The sequence below is a fragment of the Elephas maximus genome, chromosome 16 (assembly GCF_024166365.1).
Source record: "Elephas maximus indicus isolate mEleMax1 chromosome 16, mEleMax1 primary haplotype, whole genome shotgun sequence".
NCBI lineage: Eukaryota > Metazoa > Chordata > Mammalia > Proboscidea > Elephantidae > Elephas > Elephas maximus.
In genome coordinates, this window is record NC_064834.1 from 40,939,095 (window position 1) to 40,961,211 (window position 22,117).

Consider the following 22,117-nt stretch of genomic DNA (forward strand, 5'->3'; position numbering starts at 1 on the left):
GCTTTGAGAAATTTTCTAGAAAAATTAATTACTTCAGATTAAAAAAAATAATAAATCAGATTGGGATTGACCTTTTTTTTTTTTAAGAGGTAGTTTTGGTTTTGCTTTAAGAATATTAATACTAAAAATAAGTGTTTATTAGAATAGTTGAAAAATGTTACTGAATCAAATATTGTAGACATTTTGCCAAATAACATTTTTCTAAGTCCCAACATTTTTATTTATTTGTATTAACATTTTAGTTATTTTTGAAAATTTAAAAATCTATATGAAAAATTATTTCTCCCCCATCTCCTCTTCTTCCTCCCTTCATCCATCCACCTGTCCCTTGTAGTCATCCAAACATCCACCTGTACGTCAGAAGTTTGTTTAATGCTTCATATATGCCAGTACTCTTCTAGGCATTGAGGATACAGCAGTGAACAAGACAAAGTTCTATCTATGTGAAACTCATTCTATTGTAGTTAACAAAAATATATTTTAATTTCAGAAGAAATCAAGAAAAATTAGATATCATGCTATTAATTTCCAAAATGTTCTCCCCAAATTTTTAGATCTGAATGTTAAAGAGAAAATAATCGAAGATATGCTAATGACACTGGAAGAGCAAGAACAAACCCAGGTAGAACAGGATCAAGTACTTGAGGCTAAATTAGAGGAAACTGAAAGGTTGGCTACAGGTAAAACAAGAGTGCTTAAATATCTCAAAACATACTGTTTCTTTCTTTTATTTTTCCTAGTTTTTTTTTTCTTTTTTTAAAAGGAATATAGTATTCATAATAATTCATAATGAAAAAATATTTGGTATGTTTTTGGAATCCTCCTTCACTTGTCATTTTCCACTGTGATGAAAATTGTTTTATGTAAGTGAAGTATGTAGTAAAGAAGGATTCAGGATACCTTTAATAATAACTGGATAAAAATTTGCAGCGTTGCCCAGGAGTAAAGTTGCAGCTGAGTTTCATTTCTGTCCAGTTCTTAGCATCATCCTAGATGTGTACCTCAGTACACATCCGTTGCCTTCAGAATAGCATCAGAGGATGCTAGAGATAGCATTCTAGATAGCATTCTAGAGGATGTGGCAAGATTTAACACCTACTTAACTAATAACAGGAAACCCTGGTGGCTTAGTGGTCAAGCAGTACAGCTGCTAACCCAAAAGTCCGTGGTTCAGATCCACCAGGTGTTCCTTGGAAACTCTATGGGGCAGTTCTACTCTGTCCTACAGAGTCGCTAGGAATCGGAATTGACTTGACGGCAATGGGTTTGGGGTTTTTGTTTGTTTGTTTGTTTTACTAATGATAAAGCTATGTGTGATTTTTGTAGAAAGGGCAAGAAATTTAAAATTAGGTTATTGCCTTTTGCCATTTAATATGTGGCTTTTGAAGGACACTTGTGCTGTCTCAGCTTAATTTTCCTGATCTATAAAATGTGGTCGATGATGAAAAAAATCATATGACTCCTGCACATTATTGTTCTGAAGGTCACTTGAGATGATAAATTTAAGAGCACTTTGCAAACCCTAACTCAATATTTTGTGGATAAAATGATAATGATGCTAAGTACACGCTACCTCTTACTTTTCTGGCCACTTTTGTGGATACGATATATGTTTTTTTTTTTTTGAGAACTACGTAAATTTTCTTATGTAATTAATGTCGACTTGAATTTATACTGCGTACTCTGAACATTATTCAGCAGAGTCCTGAGAGGTTCTTACAGTTCTTCGTCACTAAGAATTTGGTAAGAACTTTTACAGGGGTAGCTTTTGGAATAGTCTGATTCGTCTTGGTTTATGTCCCTCTTTTCCCAGGCTCTGCTGACTCTTGTTAGTAGGCCATGTCACATATATTTTTACATGATCTGGCTTTTGTATAAGCTTTTAAAAATAATTTTATGTTTTCTAATCAGAATTGGAAAAATGGAAGGAAAAATTCAAAGACCTGGAGACCAAAACTAATCAAAGTTCAAATAAAGAATTTGAGGATAACACAAATGCACTTAGTAAAAAGCTCAGTAAGCTTCAAGATGAGTTACAGGTATGATTATATAGCTGTTCATCATATTTATAGTAAGAGGAGAATTCCGTAAGTGTTTTATAATTAATTAGAAGTGGGTAAAGTAATACCTGGGAAATGTTAAATGTTAAAATACAGATACAATTTTTCAGCACAAATTGAAATGACACAGGGAAAGAAATTCTTTATACAAACTACTGTGTGCTGAAGAAGATACAGCAGATGGGTCCTCGATTTTATATATTCAATTCTAAAATCACCATTTCTTATGTCTTTGTACCTGTTCTCCTATCTTAAAATTCTTACTCGTCACATACAGCTATTGAGAAGATAGACTATCGGGAGAATTATTTTGATTAGCATAAAAAATCTTATTGAAGTTAAATTATTAAATTGGAAAATAATGGAGCTGTAGATCTGAATGCTGAAATGCATATGAAGCCCTACTGTAGAAAAGATATTTTGTGTTTATATTTTTTCCAGTGTTCACCTCCAACGCACTATGTATAGAATGCAATGCATGGGGAAATAATTTTTCATGGGATTCCTTCAATACTATTTAAAATTATATACATTTTGTTAAAGGTTACATACATAACTGTAGTTTTGGGATCAAAGAAAACATCAAAATAATGGTTTTGAAAATTTGGCTGCGTCTAAAGTGTTTTCTTAAATTCGGATTGTATATAAACAGGTACTGAAAACAAATAACAAAAAAAAAATTTATTACTTTCCTTTGTAACTGTTCATTATATATTGTAGAATTTACCCTTTCCATTGTGAAAATCCAGAAGGGGCTAGAAGAAAGTAAATGCTCCATTAATTATGGAAAAAAAAAATTTATTGAGAATGTTCATATGAAGAAATATTGGTGTTCTCTTTGCTGTTATTCTAAGATAATGTAATCACACATCTTTGATTATAATCATAAGCTGTGTAATCCTAGAATGAACTGCCATAGTTCATCTAGTGCAGTGGTTTTAAAAGTGTTTATATAATGTTTATATTATAAAATTATATTATCAAAATGTAAATTTTTATGGGACACATGGGATACATATTTTTAAAGTATTTTTTTTCCAGATAAAGTTTTACTTGGATATTTAATATATAAATTAGATGCCTCTGAACCTGAATGCTCAGTGGAACCTAGTCTGAAAATCATGATCAACTATATTCTTGCTCCAGCTGTTTCCAATGCTATATTTCTTAAATGAGTAAATGTCCTATTGAACAAATTATTTCTTATTTGGCAACATGTATACCCAGAAATATTTTATTTTTGGAACTGTGCCATTAGAAATGACCGTCACAAAGCAAGTCTTTTTTCCGCTGACATATAGAAAATGTGGTCACTGTAACTCTTTCAGAAATTTAAAGAGTTTATTTTTTAAGCTCACCAATGAAGGAAAGTTCTTAACTGGACTTCAGCCAGATTAAGTCTATAAAGAAGATACTGTTTAGGAGAACAAACCATCTGATGTTTCTTTTTTGTAAACAGAAATAAATTCTGATCATTATTTAAAGAAAAAAACCTAACTTTTAAGTTTTAAAAAAGGTGAAATGTAAAGGCTTATATGAAAATGTTGGAAAAATAGATTTGTTTTAGACATGTGGTAGTAACTTGCTCCATTTATTTGTATAGGAATCTGAACAGAAATATAAAGCTGATAGAAAAAAATGGTTAGAAGAAAAAATGGTGCTTATCACTCATGCAAAAGAAGCTGAAAACCTTCGAAACAAAGTGATGAAAAAATACGCTGAAGAGAGAGAACGCTGTTTAAAGCAACAGAATGTAGTGGTTGGTAACAGTTATACTGTATTTTTAACGTATTTCACCTGCTTTTGTTGGTTTGTTAAGTTTTTCTCTGGGATTGTTAACTACTCTACGTGGTTGCCTGTGGTTTTATATTTGTTTTTTAAGGCAAGTTGTCTGTTTGTAAGATGATTTTTCTGTCCCAGTTTATCTTTTTTTTTCCTAATTCCAATCCAGTTTTTTTTTAATTGTAGTAAAAATATATGTAACGAAACATTTGCCAGAGCAACAGTTTTGACGTATACAATCTAGTGACATTGATTACGTTCATCATGTTGTGCCACCATTCTTATCATTATCCTTTTCCAAGTTATTACACAGAAACTCAGCGCCCCCTAAGAAATGACTCCTTTTTTCTCCTTTTCACCTACACCTGGTAACCACCATGAAGCTTTGTCCTCTGTACATTTGCCTGTTTCATATAAGTAGAATCAAAGAATATTTGTCCTTTTGTGACTGACATATTTTACTCAGCATAATGTTTTCAAGATTCGTTCATGTTGTAGCATGTATTAGGACTTCATTTCTTCTTATGGCTGAATAATATTCCATTGTGTATATAGGCCACATTTTATTTATCCACTCGTCTGTTGGTGGACGTTTGTTGCTACGTTTTGGCTATGGTGAATAGTGCCGCACCGAACATTGGTGTATGAGTTTCTGTTTTTGTTCTTGCTTTCAGTTCTTTTGGGTATATAACTAGAATTGAATCCTAGCTTATCTTGAAGTTTACTTATGTTCTTTAACTTTTTAAAGACCATTTAGCAAGTGCGGAAAATGCTTAATTGCTTTTGAATATCTGGATACAGACCTTGTAAATCTTTTCCTTTGTCTGCTACAAGGTTTTCCCTACTACGTTTTAAAACTTTCTGCATTTTGAATTAGTCTGACATGATGTGTATATTTTATCTCATAAGCAGATTTGTAGTGTTTTTTTTTTTTTTTTTAAAGTCAGCTAAATAGTTTCCAGAAGACTGTATTGGTAGAAATAGCTAAACTATGTTTATTGAAAGTAGTGACCAATAAGTTGGTTTTGGAATGGAGTGAAAAAGCAATAAATATAGAATGTGGTCATTTAATGTATAGAAATATATTGTGTATTTTGTTTTATAAGTAAATGTTTTCTGCAGACTTGACTGTGCAGTTTGTTATATGCCTTGTTTGCAATTGTATTCATGGTATTATTTATAATAAAACTATCCAAACATTCTTAGATTCATAATGTTTCAAGGTTTACTTTAATATTCTCTCTCTATTTCCTGTTTAGGAAAAACTTACAGAACAGCTGGCAAAGAAAGATAATGACCTTCAAAAGTGGCGAGAAGAACGAGATCAACTGGTTGCAGCTTTAGAAATACAGCTGAGAGCACTGATCTCTAGTAATGTACAGAAAGATAATGAAATTGAACAATTAAAAAAGATCACATCAGAGGCTTCTAAAATGGTCAGTAGGATCTTGTTCTTTCTATGCTTTTTTTATTGGACATAGAAATTTTTCAAGATTATCTAAATGATTAACTAGAAATTTTTCAAGATTATCTAAATGATTAACTCTCGAAGGATTAAAAAAAAAGTTTTTAATAGACCAGAGATCAATCAGTTTTAAAAATTATTTGAATATTTGCTGTGAATTATTACGAGTTTTTACAGCTAATCATTATGATTAAGTTGTGAATAACAAACTGAGAAATAGTATTTTCTCCACTATTTTGTTCATTTCTTCCAGGTAAGGTAATTAGATAATTAATAATTTATGATTTAGTTTTCTTATGTACCTTTAAAAAGTAGAAATGTGATTCAGCATGAATATTTGGCAACACTGGTTAGGTGACATAAGAAGTGTAGTTGACTTTGGATTTTGATGCCTTGGAATTTTTCAGGTTTAAACCTATAATCTGAAATTTCTTTAAAAAATACTTAGATATAGGGTGTAGGAATAGAACACGCCCTATTACTGAGAAAGTGGGATGAAGGAAAGAGTAGGTGGCAAGAAAAGGTTTCTGTGACCTATATGGCCTTTCTACTCTAATGGTATAATTGCATTCCCAAGAAACCTCTGGTTTTCCAAAATTGTTTTATCAGAAGCAATTGTTGGTCTTTAAATTCCATCTCAGCACAGATGTTGGCCCTGTCATTTAACTTCTCTAGGTATGTGTTTTTTTAGGTATGTATTCCCTTATCTGGGAAGCAGGAATAATGAATGACTTTTGATAATACTAACCTTGAAAGTTGCAATAAAAGTAAAATGGAAGAATGCATATAAAACACTGGAAATTGAGAGTAACCTTTCACATTCCTGCTTAGGAATTTGTCTGAGTCTCTAAAGATGAAAGAGAGAAGGAGGAAAATTAGGTGGTCATTAAAGAGGTCTTTATTTTTGCTGTTTAGTCCATGAAATCTTGATTTTTATAGTCTCTGTATAAAGTATTTTGATATATTTTCAAGTTACAGTGGACTGCTGCTTTAATATTTCTGTATGTTAGGAAAAATCAAGTGTGGATATCATGCCCAGACATACTAGCTTGATGGATCCTGGTGGAGTTGAAACTGACACTCAACCAACAAGTTTTGAAATTTCCACAAGTGAAGTTGAGGTGGGTATTTGGTAACACATTCCACTTTGGTGGTAATCAGTTTTTGTAGGCATCTTGCTGCACAATTAGCTAAATGTGCTTTTGACTGTGTGAAGGAAAATTAGAGGCTTTTGAGGAGAAGAACATTCTTTTGGGAGATTAGTCTGCAAAAGATTGTTAATCTTCTCAAATACAGCAGATCTGTTAATGTCAACAAACTTGATGGTGAGAAATAGGAAGTCTCACAAAAGATAAAATAGGAGTGGTTATTTGCTCTTACAAGCAGTTCCTTTATTAAGCATTCAATTAAATAGTGTTTTTTGAAATTATTATTATTGTTGTTGGGCGCTGTCAAGTCAATTCTGACAACGACCCCATGTGACAGTAGAACTGCCCCATAGCGTGTTTTTTAAAATACTGTTTTTCAGGCGAAAGTTTGCCCAGCAAGTTAGGTTCCCATTCCACAGTTCATGCACAGATTGTTCTGGAACATTGGTTACACTCCCCGTAATATGTTAGCACTCTCACCATTTCTACCCTGCCTACCCTGTTTCCATCCATCCAGTTTCCCTGCCCCTCCATGCCTTCTCATCTTTGCTTTTGTATAAATATTGACCATTTGGTCTTGTGTAGTTTATTGTTTAAAGGGCCTCATAGATTTTTCTTGCCTGTAATCTTTATGGAAGCAAATTACAGGGTCTTTGAAGTTGTACCGATTCAGTAGCTTTATCACCAAACCTCAATAACTCAAAATGAGTCTCCTTAATTTGCAGTGGGCTTAGGGTGCTGTGAATCACTTTGGATAATATTAGAGATTCTCAGTTTGGATATGAAGTAGAATATTCTATGTCACTTAGAGTTTTTGAAGATGAAATTACTTTTTAAAATTTATTTTTAAACACATTTTTTGGGGAGCATTCATGTTGTCCCAAGCACAGAGGATACAAACATAAATAATACACTATTGCTATCCTCAAAGAGTAAGGAATCTACTCCTGAAACTGTTGCCCTGAGATAATCTTTAAATCAGAAATATCCCCTGAAGACTTCTTTAAACCAAACAATATAGTTGTTGTTGTTGTTAGGTACCTTCAAGTTGGTTTCTACTCATAGCGACCCTGTGGACAAACAACAGAACAAAGCACCGCCCAGTTCTATGCCATCCTCACAACTGTTGCTATGCCTGAACCTATCATTGCAGCCACTGTGTCAGTCCATCTTATTGAGGGTCTTCCTCTTTTTTGCTGACCCTCCACTTTACCAATACAGTAAACAGCATAGTAACCAAACCCAAATCCAGTGCTGTCGATTCCGACTCATAGCGACCCTATAGGACAGAGTAGAACTGCCCCATAGAGTTTCCAAGGAGCGCCTGGCGGATTCAAACTGTGTAGACTTTGATTAGCAGCTTTAGCACTTAACCACTACGCCACCAGGGTTTCCAACAACACAGTAGTTAGCTTAATTAGTAAAGAATGTGTGCCTTGAGCATCGTGCTTTTTTAAAGAACTATTTATATGGGATCAAATTGACAACAGCAACTTGAAAGATTAAATAGAAACTTTAGGGGACAGTGAGTATATGTTAATAGGGAAGGAACAACTCTGAAAAGAGGGATGAGAATGGTTACAAAACTTAAATGTAATCAGTGCCACTGAATTGTACATGTAGGAACTGTTGAATTAATGTATGTTTTGCTGTGTATATTCTCAACAATAACAACAAAAAATATAAAAAGAAAAGTAAAGAACCTAGTAAGATGGGAATGTGAATTATTGTTTAGCCTTAACCATAGGCTAGATGGAATAGCAGAAGTATGTAGAGAGTGCTACAAGGAACACAGAGGTGAATACAATGAATTTTGCCTGAGTGGTTGTGGAAGTGGATTAAAGAAGATAATATCAAGCTCTGTCTTGAAGGCGAATTGAATAGAAGTTTGTCAAATAGAGAAGGGGAAGAAAAGGACATTTTAATTGAGGGAAATGATAGGAGCAATTCTTTTCTCTTGGCTTTTCTTTGATAGTTCTTCATGAATCCTTACATAATTAGGACTGACCATAGATACTAATACGGATCATAAAATAGCGTGGAAAGGCTTGAAGTTGATCCATAAATAAGGTTTAATTCTTGGTTGCACAGGCAGTCATATATAATGGAATATTCTTTCCTTTAGAAATTTATATGTGCTGCCCTAAACCTCCTGTTTCCAGTTTCCTGTTAAGGAGTCCAGCAATTATAGTATATACCACAGCTTTGGGGAATAGTTTTGTTATGCTGTTTTATGTATTTCTCTTGTCAATATGCTTAACTGGGCTGGAAGTCCAAAATTATTCATTCATATACCTGGCAGTTGATTTTAGGAGCTCAGCTGGACCTATATGTTGCCACTCTTTGTGGCTTGGACTTCTCTCAGCATGGTGGCTAGACCTTGAGAAAGGGGTATTTTGAGAGGTCGTGTCCCAAGAAGAGGCTTTCTAAGAGTTATGAAGCTTCTTAAGATTTAGCCTCAGAAGAACCATGATGTTACTTCCACATATCCTGTTGGTCATGAAAGTCATTAAGGCTATCCTAGGTTCAGGGAGAGGGGAATTAGATTCCATTCCTTAGTGGGAAGAGTAGCAAAGCATTTGCATCCAACCTCGATCTCTCATAACTGGAGTGCTTGCTAAAAATTTTAGACTTCTCCCATGTAGATTTCTGATTTAGTATGTTTGTAATAGAGTCCAGGAATCCTTTAAACAAATTTCTCCAGGTAATTCTTATGATTACTCAAGTTTGAGAAATACTAACCTCTAAGTTTTCCAATATTAACATATTATGTGTAAACCTGGAGACGGTATATAAGATCTCATTCTTTTGTTCTTGTTGTGGCAAATTTGACCCAGCACCTTTATCTTTCATACTTTATCTTTCCCAATTCATGGACTTCAATAGATATTTAAGGGAGTTAATCCTTTGGGATTCATAAATTCATATTTTTACAGTTAAGACTTTTTCCCTTTCTGTTCTAGGATGGAACTGTAGTCCTTGACTCTTGTGAAGTGTCAACAGAAAATGTTCAAATGACTCGATTTCCAAAACCTGAGTTAGAGATTCAGTTTACACCTTTGCGGCCAAACAAAGTGGCAGTGAAACACCCTGGTTGTACCTCACCAGTGACAGTTAAGATTTCCAAGCCCAGAAAGAGGAAGAGTAATGACATGGAGGAGGTAAATACTTCACTGATGAGGAAGTATAACAAGCAAGTTTTGTTATTATTAATCTGAGTCATAGTATGTAAATACTGCTATTAGAGACCAAAATCACAATTTATGTTATATTTTATACCCTTTAAGAATATCACTGGTTTACAAATGCTTCGAAGGCCAGAGTAGCCGGGACAGGGGTCTGCGGACCATGGTTTCAGGGGACATCTAGGTCAACTGGCGTAACAAAATGTATTAAGAAAATGTTCTGAATCCCACTTTGCTGAGTGGCATCTGGGGTCTTAAACACTAGCAAGTGGCCATCTAAGATGCATCAGTTGGTCTCAGCCCACCTGGAGCAAAGGAGAATGAAAAACACCAAAGACACGAGGTAAATATGAGCCAAAGAAACAGAAAACATAAACCAGAGACTCCATCAGCCTGTGACCAGAAGAACTAGATAGTACCCAGCTACCTCCAATGACTGCCCTGTCAGGGAACACAACAGAAAATCCCTGATGGAGCAGGAGAACAGTGGGATGCAGACCTCAAATTCTCATAGAAAGATCAGACTTAATGGTCTGACTGAGACTGGAAGGACCTCAGAGGTCATGGCCCCTGGATCCTGTTAGCCCAAGATCAGAACCATTCCTGAAGGCAACTCTTCAGACAGGGATTGGACTGCATTATAAGATATAAAATGATACTGGTGAGGAGCGAACTTCTTGGCTCAAGTAGACACATGAGACTGTGTGGGCAGGTCCTGTGTGGAGGGGAGATGAGAAAGCAGAGGGGGACAGAAGCTGGCTGAATGGATATAGGGCCTACAGGGTGGAGAGGAGGAGTGTGCTGTCACATTAGCGAGAGAGCAGCTAGGTTTACATAGCAAAGTGTGTATAAGTTTTTGTGTGAGAGACTGACTTGAATTGTAAACTTTTACTTAAAACATAATAAATTAAAAAAAAAGAATATCACTGGTTTAATAGTCCTTAAACACAAAAAAACACAAAGGTTATGGATATTAAATATCCAGCTCATCCTTTGTTCCAGTAATGATGTGATAGGTCAGATAATGGTGTATTATACTAGAGAGCTGTTTGAATATACTATTCTTGTTCAATCCTAGTCACTTTCTCTCCATTGGAAGGTGCATTGTTGCTAACTCTACTACTGAAGGAAGAAATGGGTAAGCTTCACCTTCCCACATCTCCATTCCTCGTTGCCAGCCACTTCTTATCCTGTCCCCCTAACCACCCAGGGTTAGGTCAGACTTTATCCTCTTCCACCCAAAGCCAGATTATTGGGTACTAGCCATGGTGTCAGGAGTCTGCACAACTTCCTGTAATTTAGACTGCTGGTTCCTCTTCTCTGTCTCTCTAGCTCTTTGGACTAGGTCACAAGCTAGAAGGACTATCCTTCATTGACTACCCATGCAGCCTTTCTCTGTCACCCAGCTCCCCAGCACTGAGACTTTACAAATGAGCTGCTTTTGCATCCTTTCTGTGAATCAGCCACAGTGATCTAAGTCAGAGTCCCATTGCCCCTAGTGGGTTCATTAGTTCATGAAGACTACTGCCTATAGTAGGAGCCCTGGTGGTGCAGTGGTTAAAGTGCTCAACCATGAACTTGAAATGTCGGCGGTTCAAACTTACTAGCCATTCCGTGGGAGAAAGATGTGGCATTCTGCTTCCATAAAGATCTACAGCCTTGGAAATCCTATGGGGCAGTACTACTCTATTGTAGGGTCGCAGTGAGTTGGGATCAATTTGACAGCAGTGGATTTGTTTTTTTTGGGTTTTGGACTGATAAATTGTGAATGGACTGCTCTAATTGTATAGTCTCTAACCATAGTATAGTGCTGTACAAAAAGTACTATCCCCATCCAGGGTGGTCAGCTATGGGATTCAAATTCAAATTCCCCCTAGAAATGGAAAGCATTTTAAGATCATTTATCCACTGAATACTATCTGCATGGGTGTGGATGCTTAGAGGAATACTTAAGGGTCCCAAAGTGCACTGGCCCCTCATAACTAACCGTTTAAACAGGGAAGAGCCCATGCCTGCGGGCTGTCCTCTGGGTAAGGCTCTGTTATGAAGCTATAGTTTGGAGCCTCCAGAAAGGAAAATATATCCATATGGTGCACAAATTATACCTTGTTCCAAATTATTTGGTGTGGGAACAGTAAGGTTCACATGGGATGATCAAACTTCAAAAATAAAATTATTACATAAGGTTAATCTACCTGTTTAATTCTGTTCCCAGTATTTCTGTAGGCGGGCATTAATTCCACAAATAAATGGTTCCATTTACCATCTTCATATAGTCGCCTAACCAGAGATTATAAAATCTAGGAGGAACAGTGTGTTCTATTAAAACATGGAACTCTGGGGTGGTGTGGTAATTCAGGTGAAAAAAAAAAATTTTTTTTTTTTTTTAGGGTGACATAATTTAACATGTATGGCTCACTTAAAAGTTAGGCTGTCATTAAGGGTTGGAGGAGGAACTAAGTTATAGGCCAAAATGGGTGGCTAAAGGGTCCAGGTTCTCTTGCAAGCAAAACAGCTATAATTGAGATCATTGTTATGAGGAAGTCAAAGAATAATACTACAAGCATCCAAAGTAGGTTAACACTCTCATATATATTCAGTTAATTTCTAGGAAGTATAGAATGATGTTTACCATGGGCCTGTTAAGAGACCTAAAATTTTAAAAACATGTAAGAAAAAGGGAATAGCAAATATGATGAAGTCAGTCAAACAAAGGCCAATAATCTTGTCTTTACTCATAAATCCTTTAAGGTCTTAGAGGAGAAATACATGCCTGGTCCAGGTGTCTTGAGAAAGCAAGCCGTTGACTCAGATGTCATCTGGTTCTTGTCCTTGGATCCCTTAAATTTTATTTGAATCCCTCAGCAGGTCCAACAGTCCACTCCGATGATGGAGTCTTCTTTAGCTGAGACAGATGGATCCATGCCTTAACCCCCTGTAATTTAGTAGTACAAGGGTTAGTGAGAAAGATTAAGTAGGGTTCCTTTGATTGAGGTTCCAATGAATCTTCTAACTGATGTCTCTTCTAATATATATTCTGGGGAGATGTTAAGTAGACTTGAGTTCTAGTTTCTACTTATCAAAGGTTTCTTTAACCTATGAAAAATATCTTTTAGAGTATTAAAGATTGTTGGTATAAGTGACATAAGGGAAGACTTCCGTTTTTGAAGAACTGCTTTTCCTGTAGTCATTTCAGTATTCATTTCTTGGAGTCTATGCATGGAATCATTTAAAACACTGAATATGTTTTGTCAGAATTTTGACATGTGCTATGACATTCCGTAATCCTATTTGAGGTACAAAAATGGAAGTTAAATGATTACACCATTGAAATACAGATCTGGACTAACAAGGGAAAGAGAAGGAAAAACAAAACAAAAAAAAAAACAGTTTCTTATATTTAGTCAATAGAACATTGAACATTAGCAGTATTCTTATATAAATCTTAAAGAAATTTTTTAGTTTACTCAGTCCAGTGTAGTTAATTTTGGCTCCATGCAGCTCTGGATCAGTAAAAGCAGTCTGAAAACGTCATCAGCTTCTGCATTAGAGTCCTAGAAACCTTAATTTAGTCCAGTGATACTCACATTTGAAATATTTTGGAACCAACTTGATGACACCTAACAACAACAATGATAACATAAATCTGATAGAGTTCATTTTTGTTAGAAATAGTTAAGCAAAGTAAAACTTGTCTGCTGATGACAAACTGAAATGGTTATGATTAACTTATGTCTTTCGAAAGTGAAAGACTTGATGAGAATTAATTATAAAAGTAATGTAAAGCCAAATAAAGTCAATTCAAAAACAAAAGAATTTTAGATAAAAATATCTCTAAACATCGTGATTAACCATGGCTTTAAAGAGCTTTAGATATAATAATCCTTTTTTTTTTTTTTATTGTGCTTTTGGTGAAAGTTTACAGCTCCAGTTTCTCAATGAGCAATTTATACACAAATTGTTTTGTGAAATTAATTGCAATCCCTGCAATGTGACAGCTCTCTCCCCCTTTCCACCTGGGTTCCACATGTCCATTTGTCCAGCTTTCCTGTACTGTCTGCCCTCTCATCTTGCTTTTGGGGAGGAGTTGCCCCTTTGGTCTCGTATGTTTGATTGAACTAAGAAGCACGTTCCTCACATGTGCTACTGTTTGTTTTATAGGCCTATCTGATCTTTGAAAAGAGGGGTTCAGAAGTGGCTTCAGTTCTGAGTTAGGGTGTCGGGGGGCCATAGCCTTGGGGGTTCTCCTAGCCTCTTCAGACCAGCAAGCCTGTTCTTTTTTTGTGAATTTGAATTTTCAGCACAAAACAGGTCAGGAGCTGCCACGGCCCCCTGCAAATTGGCGTTACCTATTTTATTGCAAGATTTGGTGATTCCACTCAACTGCACAAAAAAAGACTGCAACAGCGAAATGTTGCATTTGGTTTTTCAGAGTCTCAGTCAAAAGGCTCTGAGGCTCCTTGTAGCAACCCCCACTAACGTACAGGAAACCTAGGTTAACAAATTTTAAAGCTGATCTCGCAGACCAAAACATCTGAAGGATAGCAGACAGGAAAAGAAACCAAAGCGTTCGCTAGAGTGCAAACAGAAGATGAATTGAGCGTTATTAACCAGTAGATGACGGCGAAGGCACAAAGACCCTTTGTAGAGACAAACAGAAACGAAAGGGAAAGGTTTGTATGGGGAGTTATACCTTTTATCTGCTAGATGGTAGGCTTGTCATGCTCAAAATTTCTTTAAAATGTTCAAACCACGAACAGGAACAAAATTCTGACCTGACCAAAAGCTCACTGAGAACTTCAGGGTCTGAGAGGGGAGAAAAAAATCTATTGGGTTTTGCCGCAGGGTTGGGATGTGGTTTGCAAACTGTGCCTTTTGTTTTTGCAGCTTACAAGACCTGAAGGCACCTCAGTAGACAGCCTTTGAAACCAGTTAGAAATAGGCAAACAGAACAAGAAAGATGAGCATGAACACTCTTAGCAGGATAAAGCCAGTAGGTGGCAACCTGTAACATTCAAACCACAGTTGGAAACATAAATGTCCCACAAACTTGTTCAGCCAGGAACGAAACACAAACTTCCAACAAACTTGCTCAGCTGTGAATGAGATAATAAAAGTAGAGAAGGCTTCGATAAATCCTAAAGAACTGAGCCAAAATGCTTCAGGGTTCGATTCAGGAGCACTCACCTTCTCACAGTTCCCAGTGGGTCCAAGAAAGTGAGAGGGCAAAAGAGACCCTTTGTCAGTGCCTGATTGCGTTTTTCAACCCCTCAGCATCCTGCTGGAGAGAGGTGATTCCAAATCCTGCTGACTATTGTCAAATGTTAAAGAGAAGACTCTCCAGCTCTGTTGAAGTAAAATTAAATAGATTTATTGAAGCCAGTAGATTATTCAAATGGGGAAACATGAAAACCTGAGGGTCTGAGGCTCACAAATCAGGGAGGGGATGCAAATTATACATAATTATAGTGCCACAGGAGGACCTACAAACAGCATTCTGATTGAGGTCTCAAAGGCAAGACAAAGCAAAGAGTGATTTTTAATATTACTGGTTACATTAATACAGCTAGAATACATTGATTGGCTAAAGGACATAATTGCAAGGTATCTGGTTGCAGAGGGGTTCTCATGAGTGTCACAAAATAATGGCATGACTATGGCGGACGCATACTGTCGGAAACAGGTTGGTAAACATTACTTCCCTCAGAGCATAAGATCTCCTGGGGAGATCTAACATGAAGAGTTTTGTTAAGGTTTGGTTAGAGATTTACAATCTTAGCCTAACCACAAAGAAAATTTCCTTAGTGAAAGGTGCGGTTCTTTATTGACAGGAATTTGGGTAAAAGGTTACCCTGAGCCTTAGCATTAGGTCAGCCATTTTCCTTCGGGTCAGATGCCTCTTTCAATTTTTATATCCCATATCAGTAATAATATAGCCTTCACAGAATTTTTTAATGTCTAGAAAAATGAAATATAGTTGAGAAATTAACCAGAGCTGAAATTCATTTTTTTAAGGACTTGGTGAAGTATGAAAATAAGAAGAATATTATACCCAGAACTAATTCGAAGCTCCCCATTTCAGAACATGGAAATTCTTCTGCCAAAAATGAACAAAAGGTTTGTCTTTTTCTTTGTCCCAAATTGACTGTATTCATAATATATTTATAAAGTAAAAGATAAAAACATAGATGTCAAATTCTGATTAACTATTATCCAGAAATCCAATTTTGTTCAGTTATAACTCAGTTATCATCCATTTCCTATATATATATATATATATATATAATTCAGTTTGGAATATAACTTTCGACATTTGCCCAGTAGCTGGCACTTTTTCTTGTGTTAAGTTCTGACTTAACACTCACCTGTCAAACTCATTTCTGCCATTCTCTGGCCCTTTGATCCTTCTCCTCATATACATAATTTTAAGTTCCATCCCTGAGAATTTATTACCTGACTCTGGCTTTTTAAATTCTACTTTTTAATTACATTAATATCGTAGACAAAATGTAGAAACTTAAAAATTTTGACTGTTTTTGCTAAATTTTCTAAGCACAGCTATAGTTATTTCCTTCTAACACTTCCTCATCAATAATGACAAAAAAAAAAATGTGTGTTTATTAGGTTTCTATGCGTCCATCATCTAAGAAAACTTACTCTTTACGGAGTCAGGCATCCACAATTAGTGTAAACTTGGCCACTAAGAAAAAAGAAGGAACATTGCAGAAATTTGGAGAATTCTTACAACAATCTCCAGCAATTCTTCAATCAAAAGGTTTGCATAGAGTTAATTAAATGACCTTCTTTGTTATGTGCAGGGTGTTTTCTAATATTTGATTGGTGTATAAACCCAGCAACGATTTGATACAATGAGTATTATACTATGTATACTAGATACTGTAGAAAGAAACAGATGAAAGGATGATATGCCTAGGTATTCACTATGTAGTGGAGTAGAAAGACATATTTAAATAATTGATCCAGGGAAGGCTGCTTAATGTAGTAATAGAGGTATAAGCAAAGTGCTAAGGTAGCAGTGGAGGGCAAAGAACTATTATGTTAATCAGTGGGCTTTGGGAAGATTTTATGGAGGAGGTGAGATTTAACTTGGGCATTGAAGGAATGACATGATTGTAACAGATACGAGAAGAGATGTCGTAGGCACCGTTTTGCCCCAAATAATTATACCCACTAGAGGTATTCATTGTTAGGATGATGATATATATCCTTCTCATGTTTTTTAATATGTCAAAAACATGTATTTCTATAAACATCTATTGAATTTAGTTGCAGAAATAGTGTGCTTTGTACTTTTTAACTTTACAATGTAGACATTAATACGTGTGTGTGTATATAATATTTATATACACATACACTTGTGTGTGTACATGCATACTAGGGGGTAGAGATTACTTGAGTGGCAGCAGCAGGCTGAATTGGAGACTAGAGGTAAGGAGAATGGGGAGGGAGAGGGACTAGAAATAGGGGAAAATTGAATTGAGTGAAAATTTACCATGAAGGTTCCTGAACTTTTCTTGGTTCACAGTTTCCTTAATGTCTCAGCGTTCCTTTTCATTGTGTCCTTGGGCCAAAGCAAACATCTAATTTAAAAAAAAAAAAAAATGGTACCATCTGTTAAGTACTTATGGGCAAATAATCACTGAAAATTCAATTCATGAAAACTCAGGTTGCAAAAATCTCGTCATCAAAAGGAGTTGTAATATGATTTCATTTTAAAACTATAAACTACCTTGAGCTATTGAGTATTATTGTTTTCCTTGAAAATTAAAAAAATTCTAAGGTAGTCCTGTGATTTTATTGTGTCATGCCTCAGTGCAGTTTGGAAACTTCAGACCTTCTAGACTCATTTGTCTATTTCTTTAAAAATATACTTCATACACTCACACACATACTACCTAGCAGGGTAGTGATTAAGACCTCAGCTGCTATCCGAAAAGGTCAGCAGTTTGAATCCACCAGCTGCCCCTTGGAAACCCTATGAGGCAGTTCTCCTCTGTCCTGTAGGGTAGCTCTGAGTGGGAATTGACTCAACGGCACCAGGTTTGGTTTGATTTTATATACATATATAAAGTATACATTATATATATTATAGTCTGTATCTTGTGTGTGTGTGTATATGTATGTAGAAAATATACATAGTTTATATATATATATTATATATATATATATATAGTTTATACAAGCATTGAAAATACCTGGAAGGGCAAACAGCTACTGTTAAGTGTCCAAGTTTGAAGAGGAGGGACTTTTATTTTATAGTCTTACGTATTTAAGTTATAGTGGCTATCACCGTTACATTAAAAAGAAATATGTTTTCAAGGAGAAGGTGATACTGATAATTATTACCTTACTTGATTGGCTCTCAGTTTCTTAACAGCTTCCCAGTGTATACAACTGACATGGATTTTTTTAAAAACATATTTCTAAGAATATAAGATATCCCTTTTTAAGAAGTTTTGGATTATAACTACAATACATGTCTGTTGTAGATCATTTGGAAGTGTAAGGAAAAAAGACAATAGAGATTAGTTCTTAAAATTCTGCTGCTCTGATAAGCACTGTTAATACATTACTCAGTGTTACTGGTCTCCCAGCTCTCCGTTCTTGCCCATCTTCTATCCATTCAGTACATGGCAGCCAGAGTGACATTTTCAAATGCAAATCAAATTATAGCCTGATTTCTGACTCTCTAACTGGAAACCCTGGTGGCATAGTGGTTAAGTACCACGGCTGCTAACCAAGAGGTTGGCAGTACAAATCCACCAGGCGCTCCTTGGAAACGCTATGGGGCAGTTCTGCTCTGTCCTATAGGGTCTCTATGAGTCAGAATCCACTCGATACTGCAGTGGGTCTCTAGCCTTATCTCCTGTTGTTCTATCGTTGATAGCTAGCCAGCTTCAATCCTGCTGGATTCTTGACAGCTCCTAGAATATGAAGAATTCCTTCTTGCTTTGAGATCATTGCACTTGTGCTTTCTTTTACCTACAACACACCCTGACTTTGAACATGCCTGCTCCCTTGTCACACTTCAGCTCTCATTGCGGACTCTACTTCATCAGAGATGCCTTCCCTCACCATCCTATCACTAGCCCTCATTCCAGCCCGACTTAATCTTTGTTATTCCATCCTGATACTTTTCTTCTTAGCATTCATTCAAACTGTAATTATTTGTTTTTTTATTATTTCTCTTTCCCGCTAAAATGTAAGTTCTGCAAGGGCAAATTGTCTCTCTTATTCACATCGTTTGCTTAGTATAATGGCTGGTGGTACATACCAAAAAAAAAAAAAAGACAAACAAATCCACTGCCGTCAAGTCAATTCTGACTCACAGCAACCCTCTGGGACAGAGGAGAGCTGTCCCATAGAGTTTCCAGGCCTGTAAATCTTTACAGAAGCAAATTACCACATCTTTCTCACATGGAGCAACTGTAGGGTTTCAACCACCGACCTTTCGGTTAGCAGTTGAGCGCTTAACCAGTGCTCCACCAGGGCTCCCTGGCTGGCACATCAATTTAGTGTATTTCCTTAAATTTTTTCTTTCTCTATTTTTAAAAAATATTGTTGATATCATATATATTTAGATTTTTCTCTCCATGAATTTTCCCAAATGGAACTATGTTCTCTATTTAAAGCAATATGTGTCCATTAAAAAAAAAAAAAGTGCAAAGTAGGAAATTTAAAAATTTGTATTATTCCACTTCCCAGGAGCAATCAACTGCTAACAGTTTGGTTTCTATTTCTTTATGTGTGTGTATGTTAAATATAAGTAAAGCCTGTTGCCGTCGAGTTGATATCGTCGCATAGTGACCCTATAGGACAGAGTAGAACTGCCCCACAGGGTTTTCAGGGAGCGGCTGATGGATTCAAACTGCTGACCTTTTGGTTAGCAGCCGAACGCTTAAACACTGTGACACCAGGGCTCCAATATAAGTGAAGGGCTCACGATATACAAACTGCTTTCCCTTAATGTTCATTGTGTACATCTTTACATATCAGTCCTTAACTAAATCTACTACCTTATTATTTTTAATGCTGCCTAGTCTACTAATATGTATCCTTTTGTTTAACATGGCATAAACCTCTTCCAAGTCATTAAAACTCCTGAATTTTACTGGCTATCCTATTTTTTATTTTTTTTTTTATCCTATAACTTAAACTTATCCTTTTCTCTATGTTAAACATCAATCAAAAGATATTTTATTTACATGATTTTGTTTGCTTGATCATTATTTCATGTGTTTATTAGGCACTTTATTTTTTCTTTGTGAATTTTCTATGCATGTCCTCTGACCATTTATATATTGCAGTGTTTTTCTTATTATGTACATGTTCTTTCTTTTTTTTTAAGGATTTCAAATCTTTGCAGCTAGGAAATGATTTTTTATTTCAGGAATTAATTAAACTTTTTTCATAGCAAAGAAGCTAATTGAAACAATAAGCACTTCAAAGCCCGTAAACATGGACACAAGCAAAGAAAACGCATTTCAACCAAAACGAGCCAAACGGAAATTATACACAAGTGAAATTTCATCTCCTATTGATATATCTGGCCAAGTGGTAAGCTAGTGTTTCATTTTTGATAAATATAAAACTCTTCATGTTCTTTTGAATTCTGAGGTGTTTATTATAATTTTAATTTCATAATAGTTTGAATCTCTGCTCTTTAGATCAGATTTCTTAAAATGCTATACTTTTGGTCTTAGGTGTATTAAATTTATAGTAATTAAATAGAAACACTGCATTAATGTATAAAAGTATTAGACCATTTGCATTTGAAAACTCATCCGAGGAGTTTTAATTCCATAATAGAATGGAATTACGTTTGCTTAATGTATAAAAGTGAAGATAGAAAAATAATGAAAGGAAAAACCTTCAAGAAGTGGCAAGAAAAATCAGGAGAGACCTTTCACAGTAGTAGCTATTAGACGCTTGAAGGCAGGTGTAAAGAATTAGGGTCAATTAGGAAATGTTCTTGTATAACTTGTTCAGTTGGTCATTTTTTTACCATCTCTCTGATTACTACATAGTTTCTTCCCTTGGCTGAATATTACTTCCTTTCTTAATTACAGTGTAATGCACTCTCTACCTCTTAAGTTTATTAACCCATTGCTAAGAAAGGTCATTTAAAAGAAATTATTTGAAGCACTTGTCTTCAAATATTTCAATAAGTATTTTGGCTATAAAAAACAAACCCATTGCTGTTGAATTGATTCCAGAGCATAGTGACCCTTTATGGAAGAGTACAACTGCCTCATAAGGTTTCTAAGGCGGTAAATCTTCCTGAGAACAGACTGCCACATCTTTCTCCCACACGGAGCCTGGTGGGCTCGAGCCGCCCATCTTTCAGTTAGCAGGGAAACACTTGACCACTACACCACCAGGGCTCCTTGTTATTTCTCTAGGCACCCTTTTTAAGGATGACTTTATACCTGCAGTCTAAGAGGATAAAAAATATTACAGTGTATTATTTCAGTTATTAAGCACATGAACATATTTATTATAAAAAAGTCTTCATTTGTATTTTCACTTATACATTTTCTAATAATTGTGCAATTGTAAATTTTAGATAGTGATGGACCAGAAAGTAAAGGAAAGTGATCACCAGATTCTCAAACGACGACTTCGAACAAAAACGGCTAAATAAATCCATTATGGAGAATGTTTTAATACAGATTTTATTTTTGTAATCATAGTAACTTACATCCTGACTTTTTAAAAATATAATTGTATATATTATGCTGTACTTTTTTTTTTTTTTTTTACTAAATCAGTCTATATTGATTGCTGTTTTATACATGGTGTAAATTTTACTTGAATAAAGAATGTAAGTCAGTAATCATTTTCCTTGTATATTTTTATGAGGCTTTGGAGAGAAACTTCCTTGCAAATTATGTGTATTTTCCTGTTATCCAAGGCATGGGATCATTGAGGCTCCTAAAAAAGATGCGGTTATTGTTATTTATTTCTCTGTGCATGATTTTACAGGTCAGATGTTTGGTTTACTTATGCTTAACAGTGTTCAGTGATTGTTTTTCCTCTATGAGGATATACAACTGATTTCACATATCTGTTTGAATTATAACCAGAATCATAGCATTGGGTCGAAGAAGTGCAATATAAAACAGGACAGATATGAAGGGAATCCCTGGATAATTATAAAAGGAGATTCCAAGATGACAGTTGTGGAGCACATTTAGCTAGTCTACTTGAATCAGGGCCACAGAGGTCTCTGGAAGAAATGCCTCCAAGATCAAATTGATTAAATGTTTAATGTATAAAAAATTGGAAGATTTAGACATTGACTGTGGGGGATAAATTAGAAAACAATGTTACAAATTGAATTGTGTCCCCCCGAAATATGTGTTGTAAATCCTAATTCTTAAACCTGTGCATGTAATCCCATTTGAAAATAGGACTTTCCTTGTTATGTAAATGAGGCCATATCAATTAGGGCGT

At 35.5% G+C, this 22,117-nt stretch overlaps 1 protein-coding gene across 9 annotated transcripts in view; it reads left to right on the plus strand.

Annotated features, from left to right (window-relative positions):
* Nucleotides 1-21,454, plus strand: part of KIF20B (kinesin family member 20B) — an 85,274-nt gene extending 63,820 nt beyond the window's left edge. For 6 of the 9 annotated variants that reach the window (XM_049855253.1, XM_049855252.1, XM_049855254.1 and 3 more), the window contains 10 exons: nt 555-680; nt 1,912-2,039; nt 3,664-3,819; nt 5,102-5,278; nt 6,318-6,428; nt 9,419-9,616; nt 15,656-15,757; nt 16,265-16,415; nt 20,076-20,218; nt 21,228-21,454. In XM_049855253.1, coding sequence (XP_049711210.1) covers nt 555-680; nt 1,912-2,039; nt 3,664-3,819; nt 5,102-5,278; nt 6,318-6,428; nt 9,419-9,616; nt 15,656-15,757; nt 16,265-16,415; nt 20,076-20,218; nt 21,228-21,305 — 1,370 coding nt within the window. In that variant the 3' untranslated portion in view covers nt 21,306-21,454. The other 3 variants (XM_049855257.1, XM_049855258.1, XM_049855259.1) reach the window with 3 other exon arrangements.
* Nucleotides 21,455-22,117: the final 663 nt, after the last annotated feature.